Source organism: Musca domestica, unplaced genomic scaffold, assembly GCF_030504385.1.
Source record: "Musca domestica strain aabys unplaced genomic scaffold, Musca_domestica.polishedcontigs.V.1.1 9, whole genome shotgun sequence".
NCBI classification, from domain to species: domain Eukaryota; kingdom Metazoa; phylum Arthropoda; class Insecta; order Diptera; family Muscidae; genus Musca; species Musca domestica.
The window spans coordinates 17,248,164-17,273,195 of NW_026712435.1; the positions used below are offsets into that span (position 1 = coordinate 17,248,164).

At 32.7% G+C, this 25,032-nt stretch overlaps 6 protein-coding genes across 6 annotated transcripts; 3 read left to right on the forward strand and 3 right to left on the reverse strand.

The window, feature by feature from the left end:
* On the forward strand, window positions 1-1,791 carry LOC101900711 (uncharacterized). Its single transcript, XM_005178841.4, has 3 exons — window positions 1-259; window positions 465-591; window positions 1,192-1,791. Exons 1-3 carry the CDS (start codon window positions 103-105, stop codon window positions 1,601-1,603), a joined length of 696 nt encoding a protein of 231 aa, XP_005178898.2. The 5' UTR covers window positions 1-102; the 3' UTR covers window positions 1,604-1,791.
* A 323-nt stretch (window positions 1,792-2,114) lies between these two features.
* LOC101900889 (uncharacterized) lies at window positions 2,115-3,391 on the reverse strand. The gene is made up of 3 exons (XM_011292334.3): window positions 2,906-3,391; window positions 2,721-2,847; window positions 2,115-2,650 (listed from the first exon to the last, which is right to left on the reverse strand). Exons 1-3 carry the CDS (start codon window positions 3,060-3,062, stop codon window positions 2,119-2,121), a joined length of 816 nt encoding a protein of 271 aa, XP_011290636.1. The 5' UTR covers window positions 3,063-3,391; the 3' UTR covers window positions 2,115-2,118.
* A 2,447-nt stretch (window positions 3,392-5,838) lies between these two features.
* On the forward strand, window positions 5,839-7,085 carry LOC101898593 (ribosome biogenesis protein BRX1 homolog). Its single transcript, XM_005178827.4, has 2 exons — window positions 5,839-6,038; window positions 6,097-7,085. Exons 1-2 carry the CDS (start codon window positions 5,925-5,927, stop codon window positions 7,051-7,053), a joined length of 1,071 nt encoding a protein of 356 aa, XP_005178884.1. The 5' UTR covers window positions 5,839-5,924; the 3' UTR covers window positions 7,054-7,085.
* Window positions 7,086-7,956: 871 nt separating this feature from the next.
* LOC101898769 (zinc finger matrin-type protein 2) lies at window positions 7,957-8,975 on the reverse strand. Its single transcript, XM_005178828.4, has 2 exons — window positions 8,768-8,975; window positions 7,957-8,711 (listed from the first exon to the last, which is right to left on the reverse strand). Exons 1-2 carry the CDS (start codon window positions 8,871-8,873, stop codon window positions 8,230-8,232), a joined length of 588 nt encoding a protein of 195 aa, XP_005178885.1. The 5' UTR covers window positions 8,874-8,975; the 3' UTR covers window positions 7,957-8,229.
* Window positions 8,976-9,638: 663 nt separating this feature from the next.
* On the forward strand, window positions 9,639-19,741 carry LOC101898937 (choline transporter-like 1). Its single transcript, XM_005178829.4, has 9 exons — window positions 9,639-9,935; window positions 12,794-13,176; window positions 14,502-14,656; window positions 14,736-14,844; window positions 14,911-15,031; window positions 15,088-15,358; window positions 18,277-18,556; window positions 18,653-19,037; window positions 19,093-19,741. The coding sequence occupies exons 1-9, from the start codon at window positions 9,822-9,824 to the stop codon at window positions 19,324-19,326; spliced, it is 2,052 nt and encodes a 683-aa protein (XP_005178886.1). The 5' UTR covers window positions 9,639-9,821; the 3' UTR covers window positions 19,327-19,741.
* Window positions 19,742-21,707: 1,966 nt separating this feature from the next.
* LOC101899112 (phosphatidylserine lipase ABHD16A) lies at window positions 21,708-24,923 on the reverse strand. The gene is made up of 10 exons (XM_005178830.4): window positions 24,690-24,923; window positions 24,577-24,630; window positions 24,204-24,517; window positions 23,835-24,148; window positions 23,515-23,777; window positions 23,396-23,459; window positions 23,220-23,337; window positions 22,317-22,459; window positions 22,136-22,260; window positions 21,708-22,065 (listed from the first exon to the last, which is right to left on the reverse strand). Exons 1-10 carry the CDS (start codon window positions 24,747-24,749, stop codon window positions 21,955-21,957), a joined length of 1,566 nt encoding a protein of 521 aa, XP_005178887.1. The 5' UTR covers window positions 24,750-24,923; the 3' UTR covers window positions 21,708-21,954.
* Between the last annotated feature and the right edge of the window lie 109 nt (window positions 24,924-25,032).

A 25,032-nucleotide genomic window follows, 5' to 3' on the forward strand; every position in this document is an offset into this window, starting at 1 on the left:
TAGTGCTTACTTTATTTGTAAACAAACAAACAGAATCAAGTTTATATTAGATAAATTGATTTAATAATAATTCAATTTATATTTAATTATTAATGGTACACAATGACATATACCAGTTTGAATAAAGAGCAAAGATATCGTTTGATTGAACTAGTTAAGGAGAGGCCAGTTTTGTACGATAAAAGTCATAGACTATTCAGGAGTGTTAAAGAAAAAGAATATCGTTGGAGGGAAATTGCAAAAATGTGTAACAAATCAGGTAGGTAATATACAAGGTAGCAATTTGTTGCAACAAAAAACTGTTTCTGCAATAATACGTCAAAATTATTCCACACAACTTGCAGAGAAAATTTGCCGGTGAACCACTTTTTTAAATAATTCCGGTTATGAACAATATTTAAATATTTTTCTTATTAAAATTTAAATATTCATACACATTTTTTATTTATTTTTTATTGTTCCAGAACTTGCATGCAAGAAGGCTTGGAAAACGCTACGGGACCAATATCATCGTTTTATGCGAATGCCACATGAAAAACGACGGAAGTATAGATATTTAAATGAGCTATCATTTCTGGGAAACGATCAACAGTAAGTTTCCACTAAACCGCATTGTTGAATTCATTTAAAAACCAATAATCCCATTTAAAATTTTTATTTATTTAATTGTGTATTTGCAACTCTATGTTCTTTCTATTCTAAATTTCCATTTGTTTCATTTGTAATTCGTTTTTTATTCGGATTTCGAAGCATTTCTCAGCAATAGGTCTGTTTGATAACTTAATAATTTTTATTTATTAAATTTTCTCAGTAATAGTTTGTAAACTTTCAATAATGTAAATTACATTGCCAATTGACTTTTATTTACTGGACTTTGGGTTATCGAGCATTTTGTAATAATTTGTACAAATTATTGGATTATCCTATAAACCCAAATCTCGCTCGTGTAGTGTAAGCTTAAATATCGTGTGACAATTTTTTCAATCAACAGCCAAATTTGTATGTCATGACAAAAATGTTCCTGCATTTTATTTTTAATCTCTTGTATTTTTTTCCCATGGTAAACGCATTTCCAAAGTAGGGCATAGAAATCGCCTGAATACAATATTTTCTTTTCGTAGTCTTGTTATGTCATTAAATATGTAATAATGAATTTTGAATTTGGACTAAATTTTTACGTTTATGTTTTAGAAAATTTCGCAACAGACACGAACATGGTCTGATGGAGCTTTTTTCCGATTCCAGTGATTACAGCGATGATATTGAACCCAAATCCACCGGTAAAATATATGTTACTGAATCAACATTCAACAAACCGGAAAACGGATTCGAACATGAAGAAGATACTCTACAATCTCAGTTTTCGGAAATTGATCATTTTATTTATAGTAAAAGTTCAGACCAAAGAATTTCCTCGGCTCTGCTCAGTACATTTAATGATCTACTGAACAAACGATATGAGCTGCAAGAGGATGAAAATGATATATTTTTTCGTATGCTTGCAAAAAAGATGAAAAATCTACCTGAAGATGTTAAACACCGATTACAAGAGTGTTTCCTCGAGCAGATAAATCAGGAAACAGATCATATACAACAATGTTGAAGAAATCATAAAAAAGTAATCAAATATCCTTAGAAATGAGAAGCTAATGTAACTGTAAGAAAAGTAATAAGTTTTTATACACAATAACCAAATTTATTACCAACAAATAGGAATTGTCAATGAAATCCAATTAAAGCTAAAACGAAGAAAAAAGTTTTCTGAATAAAACTTTTCTTAAAGCAAAGAAATTTGTATTTTTGGATGTTTTAACTATGTACAAGACTAGTTAGTTAAAAACATTCGTTGGAATAATACAATTGCATCTTTTATACAGGGTATTATGTCTTTGTGCATTTGTTTGTAAAATGACTATTAATTTTTTGTAAAACTTACAATGACTGTGTTTTCCTACATTAGACTTGCTATTTTTACGGGGTTTTATGAGACATTTCCCATAACCAAAGAATCTGGTAACATTTATATGCAATTTCTAGTAAAACTAAGCGTTGCTAAGACATGTAAATATCGGTGAACTTAATTCTTTATTAAAAATCTTAAATCGTATGCAAAATTAATTATGAAAGTTTTCTTCTTTTATTCCGTTGTATCTCATTATTCGTTATTTCATAATTTACTTGTTCCAAAAAACTTTCTTGTAAACGATTTCTTACCAAATTTGGTAAAGTTTTCATCTTTTTCGCCAGCATTTTCATAAATAAATCGTTGTCATCCTCATTTGATTGGTAACGTTTATTGATCAAATTATTAAAGGTATCAAATAACGTGCTTGCCATATTCTCAATGTTATAATCTGGATCCTCTTTGCCTTCTTTTATATAAATATATTCCTCTTCCTCGTGCGGGGATAATGGAACTGATAATTTGTCATCAATTTTTTCAATATTGTTTGCTGAAGATTTTGTATTCGGCTCATCGAGCTTGGATATGTTTTCTGCAGGTTCTATTGTTGTTGTTGTTTCATTATAGTCTCCATAGTCTGTGCTGTCATCGTATTCCAATTCATGTTTGGGTGTATTTGATGTATTGTCATAGTAATACTCAGATGTAAAGTCATCCATCGAAAGAGATGATGAATTTCTAAATGCCCTAAAAACAAGATGTTAAACCACTGTTAAAAATATATATTAATTATTAATAATAAAAATTAACAATTTACTTGGTTTTCCCATTTAAAAAGGACATTTTTGGCAAATATCGAAAATTTTTCCTCTTTTCTTTTGGCAGCTTCATATTCCGTTGATATTGATCTCGCATAGATTTCCAAGCAACTTTGCAAGCATTAACTAAAAGACAAAATTAATATTTGTTTGATGATTTAAAAAAAAATAGAACATCTTTTACCCTGTGCCCGAACTCTTCTGGCCACATCTTGCCAAGCCAGTTCCTTCTCCGTAACGTTCTTATATCCTTCATTGCTCTTGTCATACAAGATAGGCCTTTCCTGTATCAATTGCAACAGTTGGAACCGTTGATCTTCGGTAAGGCTATCGTACGTCATGTTTTGAAAATTGATATTTCCAAAAGTCGAATTTTCTAAGCTATTCAGGAGCGGAAAACGCTTTGTCGTATTTACGTTTTACGTTGATTCGGTCTTACGAACTTCTTTGATGGGCGTAACAGATTTAGAAAATGCCAATCAGCAGAGCGCCAAATAGCAATGCAATCACTAAGAATCTTACAAATTTATTGATACACCTACTGTTTTTGCTGAATAATATTAAATTTGATAATAATTTTGTTGATCGATTTGTTTGGAATTTTTAATGACGCGTAATTATTTACATATGTTTTCACAAAAGATGAATTGAAATGTCAGAGTTTGCATTAGTAACTGAAGAACGGCGTCAAAATATTTAAACCGGCGGCCATATACAAACAATTTTTCAGCGTATTATGGTTAAAACATAAGTATTTCTCTTAAAATTTGAAATTGTTTAAATTCGAATGCTTAAACAAATGTAATGTTATGAAGTCGGAAAAACTAAATAGCATGCATTGAAAAAGAATACAAGTAGTGGCATTGTCGCAGATGTTGGGACAATGAACTGTCAAACAAATTTTGAAATTGAAAAGTTTAAATAAAAAATTATTCATATTTGTGAAAATTGTTGAAAAATGCATATCATAACAATTTCTGATTGGTGTCGTATAAGAAAACTTATAAAAATCTACGTATTTTAGAAAAAACATTTTAAATTTTTTGACATATCAATATTTCCAAGCGTTGATGCATCTGTATTCTTCTACCATGATAGCATCGCATTTTTATACTAAGTCCACATGGTAAGGTAAGAAAACATAAAACGCTTTTTTGGCTGACTTTAGTCATCGGCTGGCTTCTTCGTAGAGAAACAAAGGAGTTTTAGTTTGACTTAGTTGGATTTTACCGAAGAAGCCAGCCGTTGACTTAAGCCAGTCAAAAAAGCGTTTTATGTATTTTCACCCTTAATTCATCGGCTGACTTCTTCATAATAGAACAAAGGAGCTTTAGGTTGACTTAGTTAAATTTTGTAACTTACTTAATTTGTACTTTTTCACCCTAGCTCCTTTGTTCTTTTGCGAAGAAGACAGCCGATGACCTCAGCCAGTAAAAGAATGTTTCTATTTATTTGCAAATTTTGTTGTTCGACCCCTAGTTGGTTGCACACCGTGGTCCATGGTTGCAATCCCAGCGGGGCTCAACTAAATTTTCAATTCAATTAACTATCTAGTTGGTTCAGTTGATCTGTTCCAGCAATACAAGAATGTAAAAATTTTTACTACGATTACCGAGTTTCCCTTTATGGCATCAAAATAAAAAATTGCGAGAGTTCGCATGGCACGTATTCGCTCTCTATTCATTGTTCGACCATTGATTATAATATATCTACCTAATTCTCCACATAAAATTAGCTGAACGAACAACTATTTTTGTTCTTAGTTTCATTTAAATCACTTTCAGAACTATGATAAAAAGTGTGCCATCCCTAATAAATGAGAGCATTTATCGAAAAAATAAATTCTGACATTTAAAAATGCTAAATAGAAAACATTTTATAAAATTTTAAAAATCTCCAGGAAGAATGAAAATCATCAATGAAAAATATAATGTTTATGGCGTATGTACATTCAAACGAAAGCAAATTTGGTTTTTCTCCCTCTCGAGGTAGGCGTTTTGTCCAAGAGTGGGAATTTTCGCAGAAAGCTGAAAACAAAAGAGGCACTATTTTTAATTTTTTTTTTTTTTTGCATCGACAAAAAATTGACAGTTATTTCTCCAGCAGAATTAAAAAACACAAAAATTTGTTTTAAAATGGCAACATTTACATGAATGAAAATGTAAAATTATTGATAATATAAAAATAATATATAAGATAAATAAATATTAATGCGAATTTCACATGTTTTCATACAAATTCCCATTAACCTAATGCTAAGTTCACATGGCATGTGATTCGCTCCCTATTCCTTGTTCGACCATTTATTAGGAAATATATACTTAATTTCCCAAACAAAATTTGCTGAGCGAACAAAGATTCTTGTTCTTTGTTCCATTCAAATCACTCTCATAACTAAGATGAAATGTGTGCCATCCCTAACAAATGAGAGCATTTATCGAAAAAAATAAATACGACATTTAAAAATTCAAATAGAAAAATTTAATGAAATTTTATGTACATTCAAAAGAAAGTAAATTTTGTTTTCTCTCTCATCCGAGGTACGCATTTTGTCCACGAGTTAAAATTTACACAGAAATCTGGAAACAAAAAGAGCAATATTTTCAAAATGTTTATATCGGCAGAAAAAATGTTTGACAAGTGTCTCTACAGCAGAATTTAAAAATAGAAAAATACAAAAATATGTAAAATGTCAACATTCACACAAAAAGTTGAAAACATGAATGAAAACTGTAAAATAATGATATAATAAATCTTTGGGAGAAAAGCAATATTTTCTTCTATTCATATTAGTGAGAATTGAATGTATTTTCGTATAAATTCCTATTAAAATCAATAAACAAAATTTTTGAAAAAAGGAATTATTTTACTATGAAATGCGAATAGTGCCGTATGAACGAGTTAATTCGTGTACCTTATTCTGAGGGCGAACAACGTGATTGAAAGTGCCATGATAACATATCATATTTCCCGAGTGAGTACAACGTAATGGAAATTGCAATGAGAACATGACATAAATGTTTTACAAAAACAGTAGATTATCGATAACGTGATAAAACTACAAAAACATGCATCTATACGATTAGTATATTATCGATTAGCTTATCTAAAGAAAGAAGAAGAAGCTATTGTTTTTCATTCGTTTATATTAACACGTGCACTCGCATCTAACTAATTTCATTTATATTATATTCTATATAAAAATGGGCAAGAAATTCCAGAAGAAAAGAAAAACGGAACAATTAGAAATAGTTCCAATGGATGAAAATCCTCCATTACCACCGCAACGGCCTTCCGATGAGGTTATTCCAAAAAGGGTATGTATAGCAACATTTGTTGTTTGGAACAAAACTTATTTTTTTCATTCTAATGCAGGAAAAATGGATAAATAAACAGAGAGTATTAGTGTTTGCTGCTCGCGGTATCAGCCATCGTGATAGACATTTAATGAAAGATATCAAAACCCTTATGCCCCATCATAGACCCGAGTCAAAAATGGAGCGAACAAAAACATTGGCTACTGTCAACGATATGTGCGAAATGAAGCATTGCAACAAATCTATATTGTTCGAAGGACGCCGCAAACGTGATCTTTACATGTGGGTATCGAATATACCTAACGGACCGTCGGCTAAATTCTTGGTAGAGAACATTCATACTATGGCTGAATTAAAAATGACCGGAAATTGTCTGAGGGGTTCTAGACCACTCTTGTCGTTTGACTCAAAATTTGATGAAGTGCCACATTTGAAATTGCTTAAGGAACTGTTTACACAAACCTTCGGTGTTCCTAATCATCATCCCAAAAGTCAACCGTTTATTGACCATGTATACAGCTTTACTTATTTGGATAGAAGAATATGGTTTAGAAATTTCCAAATTCTTTCCGAAGATGGTGGTTTGGCAGAGATTGGACCACGATTTGTCATGAATCCTGTAAAAATCTTTGAAGGGTCCTTCACAGGTGGCGCTTTATGGGAAAATCCAGACTACGTCAGTCCGGCCAAGCAACGGCAGATGCTAAAGAAAGCTGCAAAAGAACGCTATGTAAATCGTATCGAGCAAAAGGTACACCACGAAGCCACATTGCCAACCAAAGCTTACGAAGGAGTTGAGTATGACGATATTTTCGAGGATAGGGACGCATTCGAAACGGCTAAAGTTCTGGCCGAACAAGCTAAAAAGAAGGCACTGCAAATACAAGAAAAGGCAAAGAAAACTCCAAAGGACAAGTTGACTAAAAAAATAAAGGAGAAACAATTGGAAGCCGTTAAGCAAGTTATCGAAAAGAAGAAGGAGAAAGCAAATAAAGTTGGCAAGAAGAAAGCTTAGTTGTAAAAATAAAGTTTTAAAATATACTTAAATTTATAGTGCTTTTTTAATATGACACACGTTTATACCATTTATTTTCTGAAGAAGCGATTTCGCTTAACTAATTTATCTCCTTTTTCTACCCTCCACCATTCTATGGAGGGTATATTAGCTTTGTCATTCCGTTTGTAACTCCTCGAAATATTCATGAAAGACCCTAAAAAGCATATATATTCTGGATCAGCGTAAAATTCTAAAACAACTCATCGATGTCCGTCTGTCTGTTGTAATCACGCTATCTTTCGAACGAACGAATTTGCCAGTAGGTAGGTCAAGTTCGTAAATGGACCATGCGGTCCAAGTCTTCGTATAGCCCCCATGTAATGGTACCTTCCTTTATTCGGTATTATGATGATTTTAGCGACATTATTCACCGCAATTATTTTCAATTTCGTATTCAAAGTTCGTAACGGGTAACGGGTCTTCGTATAACCTCCATAAAATGGTAGTCATTTAATTGGAATTTTTAGAATTTTTTCAAGTTCCTTCCAGATGGTGAAGTGTGTTAAAATATCGGCCCGGCCGAACTTAGCTGCTTTTGAACTTGTTTCTTTTCTTTTCCGTCTGATGGGAGCCTCAAATAGATTTGGTTGTCAAAAGTCTATCAGACATGTGATGAAAACCGATTAGTTTTGTGAAGTCGGAATTTGATATATTTTAGCGGCCTTTCATAGTACATTGATGTTTCTTTGGCAGAATGGTTATGAGATTCTATTTCCAAAATTCAATAAAAAGATTAATGACATTTGAGATATTATAAGTCGATTCATGTCGGAATGGTTTCAACACATTCCTGAATATAACAACCATTGATCTATGTGTATAAAAAACGGTCTGTTTCAAAAAAAATTAAATGTGAAAATGTTAAGGTTCACTTTGGTCTACATTGTTTAGAATACAATTGGTTCCTTTTTATTACAGAAAATAGTTTTGCTTTGTCATGTCTTCAAATTTGAAACGATTTATACACTACAATATTTTAAATCAGAAAACTCCTGTTCATTTTCGTAACGGTTTCATGCTTAGAAGCCATATACTTTTCACTTGGGTGATATTTTTTGTTTGTTTGTATTTTTCGGTGTAGTAGCATTTTTATATTGATGTCTTTTTGTCGAATTCCACACATTGTCTAATATTTTAGGTATTTCTTTTAGAGCCACCAAATCCCGAAAAGCCCATTATGGCTGCCATATTATCATCAGTTAAAGCAATTCCATCCAAGTCTTCCTCGGCTTTACGTTTGCGCTCCTTTCGCTTTTCTTTACGATGTTCCTTATAGCGCTCTTCCTCCTCTTTTGCTTCTCTAAGGCGCTTCTCAAGTTCATAGTCTTTCTGTTTCTCTTCCATTTTCTTTTTGTTCGCCTGAAATCTTTCTTTTACTTGGTCCACAGTACTGCGTTCAACTTTCATAGACATTCCTAGATTTCGCTGATGTTTCTTTCCATTGATATGGTCAAGGAAATTAATGGAATCTTTAACCACGCAATCGCAAACATTGCAGTAATATCCACCAGATTGCGAGTTCGGTGTGTTCTTATTTATAACAACGCTTTTCCCCAATTTGCTATCCAAATCCACTTTATAGTCTCTGCGTTTGAGGTTCTCCCTTTGGACTGGTTCTGCGAAAAAAAAACATAGGATATCATTCAATTCCGTAGGATAATGGAATAGTCACCTTCTTCATTTTTGTCATTTGCTTGACTTTGCAATCTTTCCTGAGCCTTTTTTTGGAATTCAGCTTTATCCCACTTCCTGCGATGGTCATCTGGCCGCATCGACATTTTAATTAATAATAAATTCTTTTAGTTCAATTATTTTAAATAATGTTAATTAATAAATGTGTAAATAAAAGGATGTATCGTTTAGAAACAAACAATTCAATTGCATTATTCACTAAAACAACGTGAGCTAGTTCAAACATATATGATATTATTCATGGTACAATAAAAAGGTAGGATAAGCTACCAGCTATTAAAAAGATTAGCCATGAAATTGAAAGATACAATTAATGTTGTTGAAAAAGGAAAGAACCGAAAAATTAAAGGAACAAGATTGTAATCTTTTTACTACGATAACCGGTTTTTCCTTTATGAAATCGAAAAAAAAAACTGTAAAACTAATAGGTTCTTGCCATGGGACAATAAAACCAGCAGCCATTAATCAATTTTTAATTTTTGTTTGTTTGGCTTAACATTTCAAATTTACTTGTGTATGTGTTGGTCTGTTCCAGAACTGCAAGAATGTAAAACCGACAACCGATTTTCCCTTTATATCGAAAAAAAAACTACAAAACTAGTAGATTCTTGAGGCCTCTTTAGTTACAACATTCCCCAACTTATCCTACTTTGTCTTTGTTGTACCATGGTTCTTGCAGGTTCTGAAACAGAGCAATTGAAACAAATTTTATTGCAGATTAATAGGAGAGCTACTGTCGTATGAACATAGGTTAAGAGTAAAAAATCGATTAATTGCAATTATTTGTTTTCGATTATTCCACATGCCGAAAGTAGATTTAGAATGCCCTTATATTTGGTTTTATGTTTATTTACTAGTAGGAGTGGAGTTGTAGTAGGTTGCGAATTACTGAATGAATTACTGCGATGAACTAAGCAATACCACCTGAAGCAAAGATTTATTTTAAATGTGTTGTGTCGGCATAATTACATATGTATGTGTATTAAAGTAAAAAGTTCAAAAAATAACAAACACATTAAGAAAAATAATTAAATATGGGCTGTGCCGCTAGTACAGAAAGTGATGAACCACAACCAAATCGTCCGAAATATCGAACATGTACGGACACTTTTTGGCTTGCTGTATATATTTTGTTTTGGCTATTTTTGGTAAGTTCAGGCCACAATTTGGACACTTGTAGATTTACCTAAAAACCATTGCATAAATCTATATAATTAAAGATTTTGTAACAATGATCACACAAACGTAAACAAGTTCGCGTTAGAGTGAAAGTAACATTTAAAAAACCTAATGACGAGTCAATTGAGTGAATGGAGATGGATGGCGTCATTAGATACTCTCCTATTTCTCAGATACAAAATCTACTAGATAAAATATTTGTGGTTGTTTGTTTTGAATTTTAGAGCAGAGCAAAAAACTGAATCAAAAAAAAAAAAAAAAATATATGTTGTTTTTAAATATAGTACTTTTGTACTTAGTCATTTAATTGAATGAATAATGTAAATTAAAAAATGCGTTTATAAGAAAACCATGGGCGTATCCAAGAAAAGGTAATAATGCTTCATTTATCTTACGGAATAACTTAGGAACACATGAACATCCATGTCTTCAATTATTTCCATACTATCGATTATATTACATATTAGCACCAGTATTATTAAGGAGTGTCTATTTGCTGCATTTGGAATTATTAGCATACCTATTATATAAAATTATGTGGCTTTTGATTTTATTTATAGAAGACAAATGTGATGGCTAAATATAATCTAAGTAAAAAATTTAATACATATCCAAACAAAAATATTCATAAAATGAATTGCTACCAACCAGCGACCTACGCAGAAATGAATAACGAGATCATTTCGGAGGGTCAACTGTTAAAAAATTATTTTTTTAATTAAAATGTTAAAATATCTTAAATACGATATAAGATCAAAAAAAAAAAAAAAAAAAAAAAAAAAAAAGACGGAGCTAAATTGTTCAATTTTGCCACTGCGAGTCATTCGAGCTTCGTTAATTTCAAAATAGGTATATTTTTGAATTTCATGCAGAAACAGCCAAATTTTAATTTTGGTAATAGCTAAAGTTAAGAAAAATTATATTTTTTAGCTTAGAAATGTAAGATGTAAAGTTTTTTACTACGATAACCGATTTTCCCTTTATGATATCTAAAAAAAGCTAGTAGATTCTTGCAGGTTCTGGAACAGACCGTATAATCAATAATTGAATAAAGGCATTTTCTCCTTAGTCCACGCTACTATTATACGTCTTTTTATTTTTGAATGTTACTTATTCGCTTTAAATAGTAATTTCACACAGAAAGGTAATGGTGATTCATGATCAATGCACAAACTACTAACTACTACAATGATTAAATAATGAGATGAAAATATGCTCGACAAACTATTCTTTTAGCTTAAAAATGTCGAATTTCTTGTAGATAAAGGAATGGGTATTGATGTTGCTATCTATGGATTGTTTTATTTATTTTTTGATATTGGTACTATGATAAGAATTTATTTAAACTTTGTTGCTTTATATTAGTTGACAATATAATCGTTTTGACCTGTTTCTCATATTGATTAAGCCTTTTTAATTGACAATTTAATGTTAATGTATTAAACATGCTTTAAGACTCTTATATTCAAATTTCCAGTTGGTCTTTGAGATCTAATGAACTGTTTTCTATGGACTAATCGAAAGGCTCCATTCTGATCGAATACCTCCCGATGTTCAGTGTTTTGATGATTTTTGCCACATTTTTCCACGGATTTGTCTAAAAATTGGTACTCCAGCATTTAAATGTGAATAAAACTTTTGTTTTATTTTTTTTTTTTTTTGATACTGGTAGCGTAGCCCGACGTCAAGGAAGTGGACGGAAGAAAACAGCTACATCAGCAGAAATGATTCGAAAAGTAAAAAAGCGACTTAATCGAAACCCGCGTCGCAGTGGCCGAAAAATGGCTCGTGAGCGGATCATATCGCAATATTCCATTCGGCAAATATTGAAAAATGACCTTACCCCGAGGAATTTCAGGCCACTGAAATTCCAAAAAGTACAAGAACTTACACCACAACAGAAAGAAAATACACTCAAAAGAGCTAAAGAGTTGCTTCACTTTGCCGAAAGTGGTGAACTGCCGAATTTAGTTTTCTCCGATGAGAAAACATTCGTTGTCCAGCAGTTTGTAAACAAACAAAATGATCGTGTTTACTTGCCAAAGAGGTCAGTTGAAAATGTGCACCTTCGGTTGGCCACCAGAACTTAAGCGCCGGCCATGGTGATGGTGTGGGCCGCCATAACAGCCGATGGTCGCTCTCCGCTCGTATTAATCGACCGTGGAATCAGAATAAATGCCGAATATTATTGCAAAAATATTCTGGAGGGTGTATTAAAGCCTTGGACTAGAGAAATGCGGAAGAGTTCGGAGAAATAATATGATAAATAGTAGTCCACAACTAAAAGTTCATTGTGTCGTCTTTAGAAACTTAAATCTTCTAGTTAGTTGAAGAATGAATGAAAGAATGACGAAAGACGATTGTGTTTTTTTTTTCTCTCCCACGAGCCTGTGTCTCGCATTAAAATGTTCGACTGTTTCAATTTCGTGGCAGATCCTACATGGATGCTTTTTCATCTAGCCATTTTCTTCTTAAATTATTAACTCTTGTAGATTTGGAGAACGTAACTGTTCTCCTATTCTCTCAATGGCGGATACCAACTTTAGGCGCCCCATCATCCGTATGTGTGGTATGAAATATTCTATTAGAAAAAAATTAACAAAGTACAAATGGATGAAACATATTGTAGAAACTTGGTAGGGTAATTTTCCTTTAAAACTGGATCTATCGATTTTTTAGGTAAACTATACCGTTGTATTGGAAAATACATTTTATCATCAATTACATCTAAATTGGTGAGAAAAAAAAAAATACTATAATAATGACTTTCATTTCATTTTACAACATATACTACATATTTAACATGAACATTATCTATTATTTGCAGATTGTCATTGCGATATTCTCTTTTGTGTATGGCAACCCTTTGCGTGTTATAAATGGCTATGATTCCTTTGGAAATACATGTGGCGTTAAGAAGAATGAACGTTATCCACAATTTCCCCTTTCGGGTAGGAATACCTTGGATACACCACAACTGTTGTACTTCGATGTCAAACATTTAAAAAAATCTCTCAAAGTATGTGTTAAGGAGTGCCCCTCAAAAACACTGCTCAATAGCGATGATGTTAATAAATATTATTTGGAAACACGAAATCATATTTGCCGTTATGATTTCAATATGTCGATTCTGGCTGATAGTGGCCAAGGTGATTTAAGCAAGCTGTTTAATACACTTGGCCCATGTCCAGAATTTCCCATATATGAGAGGTAAGTAGAGAATTTTAACCATTTTACTGAATGTTATATTTTGTTATTGTGTTAGCTTTATGCCACATATTTATAGATAAGTCATTGTAAGTAAGTTCAATTAACACATTGTTATTAGCTGGATTTAATTAATAAAATAAAATATTATATAACAATTATTTAAAAACACATTACCACTTTACCGTTGACTGCAAAAGTCAACTGTCTGATGACAGGATTAATTATACTTACAACCATTGCTAGAGAGGGAATATATCATTTGATACGGCCAAAACGTGCCTCATCGAAACAACGGCTTTAGACCCTAGGCCTCTTTGGACCAAATCCGTTTCACGACATTTGGAGTCGATCTAGTGATGTCCGTCCGTCTGTCTGGCTGGCTGGTGCGCACGATAACTCTCGAAGGGAGTATACAATTTGGTCCAATCTTGGTACATCGTAATAGTATTATCAAACTTAGATCGAGTTTGGAGATGGGCAATATCGGTCCACTCCTTCTGATACCTCCCCCACAAAAGGTCGAACTTTTCAAGGAAAATATTTTACTACACAAAAAGAGAAACAATAATCCGATTTTGCTCCAACTTTGCAAATAATAATATTTGCATCAGTTCTAGGTCAGGTGTGAAAATGAACAATATCGGTCCACTCCATCAAGTACCTCCCCCACAAAGGGTCAAAATTTGTAATAATTTTAATTCTTATAAAATGTGAAATAATATTTCGATGAAGAAGATGGGATTTATCGGTCCACTCCTACTGGTACCTCCCCCACAATGGGTCAAGATTTTTAATATCAATGAAGCTCATATAACGCGAAATTAATATCCGATTCCAATAAGACATGGAACTACACAATATTTCTATCAACCCAAGATCTGTTATAAATATGGTAGAGATCACCATTTCTTCTGGTACCGCCCCCACAAAGGGTCAAAGTTTTGAATAACCAAAACTATCATAAATTCCGAAATAAGCAGATCTTGCGTAAGAAAAAATAACGGCATGTGTAAAATTTGATAAGAACAGGATGTTTATTCCGAATACCAATATTATTTTTAATATTTTTTTCCTTACGCTTATTTTGTGTTTATTTGAGCTTTCGTTTACCATCGTTTCGTTTGCATCTCATAACTTATAATTTTTTTTAAGTAACTTGATATGCATTCACTGCGTGTTTCAATGGAAATTTTCCCAAATGTCTTTGCCGCACAAGTTAAGGTGGCCGAAATTTTTTCTAGGAAATATTATGTTTTCTTTATCACCCTTGTTGTAATAACCAGAAAAAACTGCATTATTTTGAAACCATTTCTTTACATTTTTAGTTCACCCGTGTTACATCGCTGCATGCCCAAGAGCAAAAATGCTCCCGTCAAAGATATGTATAATATGTTAAATTCTTGGGATGCGGCTCAACAATTTTTGGCCGATATCTATTCAACTTGGCATTTTGTGGCCATAATCTGTGGATTGGCATTTTGTAAGCAGCATCATATATATTTAAACAAACTTTAATTGAATATTTTATCTTATATATTTAATATATTCTTAATTTACAGTAATTTCAATTGCACTGGTTATATTAATGCATTGGCTGTCACGCATTGTATCCTGGCTGATTTGTGTTTTGGTTGTTGTCTCTAGTGTAGGTTTGACTGGAGCTTTGTGGTATGTCAAGTTATATTCTAATGATTATTAAAATGTAAAATATTTATATGTCTTTTGTCTAAATAGGTATGCTTATTATTCAATAAAACGTAAGGAAAAATTAAATGTTCAATTTTCCTACCTGGAAGAATTTACAAGAAACGAACAAGCCGTTTTCACCTTGGCAATTTTGGCTACCATAACAATGGTATGTTGACAAATAATATTGTAATCCGAGATTCACAATGACTTTATTTTTTGCAGATCATATTGGTGGTCATTATTTATTATCTGAAAAACAAATTATCTGGTTTGACGGCTTTATTCGAAGAGTCCGGAAAATGCATGATGAATTTACCCGGATTAATATTTGCACCATTACTGGCGTTTGTGGTTTTAGCATTATTTTTAGCATTTTGGGTGTTTGTGGTGATTTGCATTGCGACAGCAAGTTCGCCGGGGAATAGCAATCCATTTGCTCCTTTAGATAACACGGCAACACAGTCCAATGGCGTGGTTGTTAATTCAACTAAAAGTGAGTATCAACTACTTTATTCAATAAAATATTTGATTCAGAATAGCCTTGATCCCCGCTCACACATTTCATTTCTATATTGATAATATTTAAAACATTTTACGGAATTTTGAATGATAAAAATCATGTGTAAGTGATTTGAACAAAAAAGGAACAGTACATTTTTAATGTAATTTTTAAATTGATTAACACGTTGTTTGCATTGCATTGGTTTTTTAGATTCGCTTTATCATGTTGATATTTTTTATTACAACTTCTCTTAACACAAACTGCGATTCTATTACTATTTAAAATTTCCTTTTAAGCCATGTACATAAATGATTATAGAACTTAAACAAATTTATTTTCTGTTAAAATTATAAAATAGAATTTACAACACATTTCTATTTTTGGAGCTTGAATGTTTATTGCTGAGAAATCAATATTTTGCACCGCATAGTTAATATATTGTACATTGTTTTCAACATTTTTATTAAGCAGTAAAATAGACAATGATTATGGTCTAAGTATCGGATTTTTTAATACTGGGGAAAAGATCAAAGAACAGTGACAAGTATTCAATAGCATTTGTTGTGGTAATATGAATAAATATTAATAAATATACATCTTGGAAAAGAAAAGGCTTTAGTTCTGACCCTAACTCTATTCCCATGCAAAATTTCTTGAGAGTCGGACGATAATTGCGACTTGAATATAATACACCCAAAACATAGTGTTGTAAGGTAAAAATATATTACCAAACGTAAAATTCAAAATTTTAAGTCAAATATGAAAAAATCGCATGCGATAAAAAATATGACAAAATAAAACAAAAAAAAAAAAAAACACTTTTTTCTTGGCATACTTTCGCACAATATTCTCAGATTTTATCCTTGTCTAGCAAAAGGCGATTCTAATTTTATGAGAATTGTCAAAGTCCGTCCACCCGTTCTAGAGTTATAAGCGAACTAACTAACATCCCCTTCTTGGATATATGATATTGTATATATTTTGCTATATATGCGATATCTTCAATATAAGAGCATCAGTATAACGGTCAGAAGTGAAATTTTCGTGCGTTTCGTAGGGATTAAAACTATTCGCGGTTTAGTGGACATTTTCGTATTTCTTACATTAAAGTTATGGTCTATTTTCTATCAATTTCAGTATTATGGTCTATTCTATCTATCAAAAAACAACAGGCTTATATTCTGACCCTAGCCCCACCTCCATGCTAAATTTCGTGAGGATCGGCACATAATTGTGACCGGTAGAGTGATTGCAAATTAACATGGACAGAAGGACAGACGCACGGACATACATAGCTAGATCGACTCAGCTCGGTGAGATAGGATTATCAATATATAGTTTCCAATGTCGGGGACCAATATTTCAAGGTGTTACATAATTTTTGGCCCAATCAAACTTATAATACCCCAGCACATAGTGTATGAATATCTCTGCTTCCAAATGCAGCAACATCTGTAGTATCGACTGGCTGCGTCCCATGTCATACTTGCCAAAGGCTAGTGTGCTTAGATCAATGATGGTCAGCCGAGACAAACCCTATGCCAGCGACAAATTACTTATTAGTGTGAGTAGAGTTTGTGCGTAAAATTCTGCTGCTAGTTGCGTACGCAGCGATGCGACTGCAATTTTGTTGACGTGCAGTAGGAGAGATGCAGTGTGTCGTTTTGCCCTAATCAGAATACTGCGCCTTTATTAAGTGTCGTATTATTCAGATTTTAGTAACATTATTAAGATTTAAGGCATTTCAGGTTGCCTTGGCTGCTATCTGATATTCGTATCAATTAAATCTGTTGGTTTAGTTTTTTTTCTCTACACACATTTGCATCATAATCTGTATATACCTTCTAGAAAAATTAATTTTAAATAAGTCCCTTACTTAACTGCAATTTTCTTAATTTTCTTTCAAAATGAAAAAATTAATTTCTCTAATATTTTTGTATATAATATACACATGTCGAGCCCTAACGATTTTAAAATAAGATGTATGACTGGCCACTATTCAACTGTTTGACATAATAAAACGTGAGTTTTTAGTTTGAGGACTGAATATAATCGGACATTTACCTAGCTCGAAATAAAAACACATTAAGTTCGGCACAATAGGGTAACAAAACATTATAAATAAAAGTATCTGGACTCAAACGTGTTCTACTGGATTCAACGTGTTCTGTTGCAAATACTAGTGAAATCGTTGAAAAGTTAAAGTTTTAAATTAAAATGTAGAGTGGGGGGGACCGTTCTATGGGGGTAATTTATTTTGTTTATTAATAATCCGCCTCATAATAAAAAGGCCTAATAGCGTCTAAACCGGGAAAAACATTTTCTACTAGTATTGTTATTTATTGCAAGTCTTAAATACCAAATTCAAAACGCCGGGAAAATGTGGCTAGGATCATCAAAATACGGAATATAGGTGTGTTTTTTTATAAAAATCGCGGACCAATATGTATAATGTTTCGAGACAGGTTGTGGAAGTCATTAGGAACTACAAATGCCGATTTAAAAAAATCCAATAAAAATGTGGCCTAAATCGTAAAAATACCGAATAACTGCACATATTGTTTTATGGGGGCTATAGTAAAATGTGGACCTATACAGACTATGTTTAGCCATCAGAGTTAGAAACCGTCCAAAAACCATGGGAAAAAATCATCAAATAACACATATCTGGTGGGCTATAGGAAAAGGTGTATATAATGTTCTGCCACCGGATCTATAACTCATTAGAACCTTCAAAACCAAATTTGGAATACTAATACCAAACGGAATGATGACTTTAATATATCCTCCTTTCCATGGTGCAGGGTATTAAAATATTTGTTTTAATTAGCACTTAGGGCTCGATTTATATACACATGGAAATACACAATGATGTTGCTTTGTTAATTGACTCTGAATTTTTCTTATAGGCTTTATACCAATAGAATACACCGAAGCCAAGACAATCAAGAGCATGTTTTGGATATATGTAGTCGGTCTCATATGGACGACAGAATTTATTTTCGCCTGTCAACAGTTTGCTTTGGCTGCTGCTGTAGCATTCTGGTACTTCGATAAGCCTACAACAACACCTACGATATATGCAATTGGAAGACTGATTAAATACCATTTGGGAACTGTGGCAAAAGGTTCATTTGTCATAACAATTTTCAAGATACCACGTCTAATTCTGACATATCTTTATGCAAAGTAAGTATAATGTGGGTCTCTATTTCATGAGAGTCCTTAATGTTATTTTCTACAAAGGACCTTATTCACGTTGTTTTAATCGTCATTTTATTACAGATTAAAAAAGGGCGAAGACAAAGGTTCTGAATGTGCTGCATGCTGTCTTAAGTGTTGTATTTGTGGTTTTTGGCTATTGGAAAAATTCATACGTTTTCTTAATCACAATGCTTACACAGTGGTGGCCATAGAGTCCATCAATTTTTGTCCAGCCGCAGGAATCGCTTGGAATGCCATGGCCACCAATGCTTTACAAGTTGCCACAATTAATAGTGTTGGCGATTTTGTGTTGTTTTTGGGAAAAGTAATGGTAGCCGCTATTTCGGGTCTCATTGGTATATTTATTTTAAAAGATAGACCTGGTTTAAATTTCTACATGGCTCCTGTTATTTTAATTATCATATTTTCATTCTTCATTGCCCACATTGTGCTGTCGTTGTTTGAGGTAAGTAAACCCCTAAAGAAGATGTGCAAGCTTAACGTTTATTTTTATGTAACAGATGGTTGTGGATACACTCTTTTTGTGCGTATGTGAAGACAAAACAATTAACGGACGTGGTGGACGCTGGGCCCAAAGTAATTTAGCCAAGTTAGTGGGAGAGGAACCCTTACAGCCAGGCGAGGAACCTCCCATACAGGTCGTCGAAATGATGCCCATTAACAAACAACCATTCAGTAATGCAAAACGGCCAGGCATGATTGTACCTGACGGACCCATGGAATCAAATGAATAGATTATAAGTACACACAATATTCTAATTAAAGTTAAAAGAGTTCTGAAAATATTTATATTTATACAAGTTTATCGTTTTCAGTATCCCTTAAAATATGTTAGCTTTATGGAAAATCCGCACAATTTTTTATACGTATTTATTAAAAAAGAAAACAAAATAATTTAGAAATGTGTGTTTTGAATCTCTCATTGTGTTCCATACGAAGAAATATTGCTTACATCATTGTATATGTATGTGTCATTGGAAATGTTTTTGCACTTATTTTCGCTTCCATAATACATAATATAAATATAAAGACTTATTTATTATCATTATGTTGTTCTGATACAGTCTATTCAAGATATATGTAATTACACTCATATTTTTGTAATAAAATAAATGAAACACAAACACTCGTGTTTAAAATGTTTCCAGAGTCTTGAGATTTGAAATTGTTAGGTTGGAGAAAAATAGCAAATTTACAGCTATGGGATAGCAATAGATAACGTAGTAGCATAGATAAGTTTGTGAAAGTTGTGGGAAAAGATACCCAGCTGAATGGATCGTACTGTCAGAATTACCATTCATAAATATGCCACATTCTGAAGACAACATCTAATAAAATTTCGTAACAATTGTATCCAATTTATAGGGTTTTTCATTCATTCAAATTCCATTTTTTCACAGTTCATTGTGCCGACCACTGCGTTGAAGATTGTCTCATAGTTACAATCAATTCATTTGATTCCATAATAAGGTCACGCAGTAGGTGGATTCAAACCTTAGATTTCTCTTTTTAAATACAAATAATTTTGAAGCATATCTTCAATCATGGTATTATTACGGACGTTTTGCTGAATGTAATTAAAGTACCAATTTTCACCCAAATTTAATATATTTAACAAGCAAAAAAGTAGTAGTATACCCTCCACCATTTGGAAAGTAATGATGGGGGCTATAGGAAAACTTTGATGGTGAGGATGAGCTGAAAAAACTGCAACCAACTTCAGTCTGCTGTCATTTCTAAGCCACTCGTCCGACAGCAGTTAAAATTATTCCAGTGACAGCTCATTATATTGTTTATTCGTGATGGAATTCAAGTGTGATAGAGTGACTTATTTATATTTGGCTGAAAAACCACAAATGGCTATTGTTAGAGCATTCCAGCATTTAAATGTCAATAAATCTTTTGTGCCTCGTACCATCGCTCGTTACCGTGATACTGGTAGCGTAGCCCGACGTCAAGAAAGTGGACGGAAGAAAACAGCAACATCAGTAGAAATGGTTCGAAAATTAAAGAAGTGACTTGATCATAACCCGCGTCCCAGTGGCCGTAAAATAGCTCGTGAGCTGAACATATCGCAATATTCCATTGAAATTCCAGAAAGTGCAAATTCTTCACCGCAACAGAAAGAAAATAGACTCCAAAGAGCTAAAGAGTTGCTTCGCTTGGCCGAATTTGGTTTTCTCCGATGAGAAAACATTCGATGTCCACCAGTTTGTAAACAAACAAAATGATCGTCTCTACTTGCCAAAGAGGTCAGCTGAAAATGTGCACCTTCGGTTGGCCACCAGAACTCAGGCGCCGACTATGGTGATGGCGTGGGCCGCCATAACAGCCGATGGTCGTTCTCCGCTCGTATTAATCGACCGTGACATCAGAATAAAAATGTAAAAATTATTGCGTTTGATTTTATGCATTTTTTATCTCACCCTGTACATATTTTTCTGATACAGGATTTTACAGCTTTACAAAATACCGAATTTTAAGTAATTCCCTTGGAAAATGTGGCTAAAATACTCAAAACACCGAGTATCTGGAAGTACCGTTTTATGGGGGTTATTGGAAATCGTGCACCTATATAGACAATATTCTGCAACAGGGGATTAAAACCGTTTGAATTATATAGGTGCTATATGAAAACGTGAACCGATATTGCCCATGACCCACAGACAATTCTATGTAAAATTTTAGATTCCTCTCACATGCCGTTTGAACTCTAGCGTGATTACAAAAGACGGACGAAGGCTGATCAAGAATATATATATTTTGTTGGGCTTAAAATGATTAATTCCATGAGTTACATACGGAATGACAATCTTAATATACCCCATATACTAGACATGGTGGGGGGCATAGAAACGAGGAAAAAATTAGTTTTCTGAACAAAATGTGTTCCTAAATTAAAAGAGTATGTTTTTTGTGGTCGTAGTTGTTGAAAGCAACGCAGATAAGTTAAAAATATTTTGTGGAAGTACATTTTTGGAATTTGTTTGGATTCACTTTTTACTCATTATTAAAATATTGTAAAAATTAAAAGAAAAAAAAAAAAAAGCAAAAAAAAAAAAACGGTGACAATCCTATCACAGTTACTAAAGATTTGGGTAAACATATGACCAAAAAACATTTTTAATATAATTTTTATTATTTGAAACTAACAAATCCACCTTAAAGTACTCATCTTCCAAAGAAAAATCCAGTAGTAAGCAAATGGATAGCATTGACTGTAGCTGTCGCTAATTTGAATAACAGAGTATAGCAAAAAAATTAATATGACGTAAAGATACTAGTAAATAATTACATTATAATTAAAAAATGCTTATAATTAAAGATATAGCTTCTTTTAAACATTCTGCCAACCCTTCAGTTTAGGTAAATACAAATCCTTGTTCCACCGGTATGTCAAATGGAATGTTGAAATATTCGGTAGGCAATTGAGTGCAATGCGTTGACTTGAAATCTCGAAAATGTTTTCGCAACTAAAAGATGGAGAGTGAAAAGTTTTATTTATATGTCATCACAAATAAGGTTGTAAAATATTCGTCATACCAAAAATTCGGCCATTTGATGGCGTACTTCATCAGTGTAATCTTCTCCTATGGACATTGGGTACTTCTTACCCTGATCGGAGGCGTAAGTTATTAGACGTGTTAAACAGAGATCATCATCTGATGCTGTAATTATATTTTATTTAAAATCAAAACATATATTTATTATCCTTTTTTCATACCTGTATAATTACGTATTTCCAAGGGTTTAGAAAGTATCTGCTTACACCTATTCAATTGTGATGTTTGAAATATGAAGGGATACCGATATTTTAAAATGCTCAAAGCTAAGAAGTTTCCTCGGTTGGTATCAAGTTGGTTATCTCTAAAATAAAATGTAAAACAATGTTTTTAATGTTTTATGTTCGATTTTTTGTGATAGTTCTCTACAAGTCATAAGGTGTCTGTGATAAATGTCTCAGTAAAATTTATTCAGCAAAATATTTGCGTTTCGTAAAAGAATGTGTTACCCGAACCAAAAAACCTCAAATACGTACTGATCTGAACAGAAGAAATAATTTTATTTCGCTTTATAGAGTTTTTGTTTTATATTTTCGCACGATTTTCATTAATTTATTGATGGTTTGGAATAACTTTTATATTTTTCAATTTCCAAATTCGATTTATACTTGGTTTTAATGTTTAAAAGCGATTCAAATTTAACTTTCGTGATTGTATTTCTTCCATTTTTTTTGATTTCACAAAAGTTTTTACTTTTTTTTAAATATATTAAAATTTTTTTAAAAATGCTATCATTTATATAATAATTTTTCAAAATAGTTGTAAACTTGGAAAAAGCCTATTAAATTTGAAAAAAATGTGAATAACATCTAATTGCTTCTACTTTATAAAATATACCTTGCTGTCATTTTTGTTCACACATTGTTTCAAAAAGAATTGCTAGCTCAAAAAATAAAAATTTGGAGTGAGGCATTAAGTGGATATTTCGTAATGAAAAATAATATAAATATAAAGGTTCTACAAAATCAAATTACAAAAAAAAAAAAAAAAAAAAACTATAAACAATATATATTGTCTTGGAAATGAAATGAAAAAATTACATAATGTTTTTAGAAATCACTTACTCTGCTATAACCTCATCCTCAGTTCGTCTAATCAAACTTATTGGTCCATGATAGTTCTGAGCCAGCTCAGCATTATTCAGGTTACAATAATCACGTATTGCAATACGCACAACACCACCTTGAACCAATTAAAATCATCAAACATAATATTATTAAATATTGAAAATAAACCATACCTAAACTTTCAGGCATTCTGGGTTGTGCCAAATACAAAATGTCATCGAAAGTGGCGTCTAATATCTACAAATATAAGCATTAAGCAACATAGATAATTAAACAGCAAAATCAATCTTACAACACCCTTAACATCTGGAAAACATGATGCCGCCCACAAGGATGCGTATCCTCCGATACTCCAACCATACAATATAATATCCTCGACCGAGAAACCCAACTCATATATTGCAAATTGTACAACTGCTTCGATTGCATTTTTATCTTGGTCCGGAAATGGTGTACCAGTACTGCCTTCAAATCCGGGATGGTTCCACCCCAATATTGAGTAATTTAATGCCAGTGGTGTACCAACTATGCCAATCTCGTAAAACCCAGCATTGCCTGCAATATATTCATAAATATTTATATTTTCGTAAATTTCATCAACCCTTATTTTACCTTCTGAACATATGACTAAAGTTTTTCCATTTGGACTCTTTTCACGATTGTCCACAAATATTGTATCGATGTCATTGGAATCTATTGTTCGAATTTTATGGCGCTTCCCATTTTCTTCTTCGATTAATTTGGCACGACCGGATATTAACATTGGTCTCATATAGCTTTGCAAAAGTTTAACAGATCCAGGAAATATCATTCTTATACCGAATGTTTGTATAGCAAGATATGCTGCTATTTCACAGGGCAATGTTGCAAATCTAAATGACCGTGTGGAGTTTTTTGCCATTGTTTGACATTTCTTCTTGTCATCACTGTAAATGGGTACACGTTTTATTATAGTTTCCGTGTCATTAAATTTGTACATACCTTTGCAAGTTTTTTATATCAAAGTCAACAGTCCAACTTTTAAATTCGAAATCAAACAACCTAAGAGCCCTTTTTCCTTCTTCCTCAGTTTTGGGTGATTTCAACATTTCCATGGCTTTAATCATTTTCGTGTATGAGGCTGATTGTGATCGCCCTAAGCCCCTCATTATCATAGATATGACAACGATAAGACCAACGCTAGTGCTTATTTTTGCCAGTGTGGCTATGGAATCCATAACAAAATAGCCACGACGATATAGCAATGTGGCTATTATTGGGGAGCTATAGAATCCAATATTCCACACCAAATTAAGCTATAAAAACATTTGAAATACAATAGGATGATGCATCGCTTGTTTAATTGATATCTTACCGTGGACAAAATCTGATCGCCAAATTTCTCCAAGCCATTTGGCTCATACATTTTCTACAACAAAAATTATGCAAAAATAAAACCTTTTAAGCCACAACACTATGTTAACTCACCATGCCCATACCATATTCCATATATAGTTTGGGCCCCAGTATGTATCGCAAAAACCCCATTTTCTCGAAATTATAAATCGATGTTTTTGAGTCTTCGTTGAAATTGCATAAAGGCCCCCGAAATGTTGCAAAAGCCTCTTTCAAAATGCAAAATAAAATTACAAAATTAAAATGACATCGAAAAATTATCCTCTTCTTTTTTCGGCTACAATCCACACCGAAATGATGCCTTGTGGGGATTTGTAGATCGTTTTTGAACTAATAGATAAAACCACTTTTCAAATATCTTATTTCCCAGCAGTCCGCTGGCCATTACAATTTAATACCCATCCAAATGTATGCT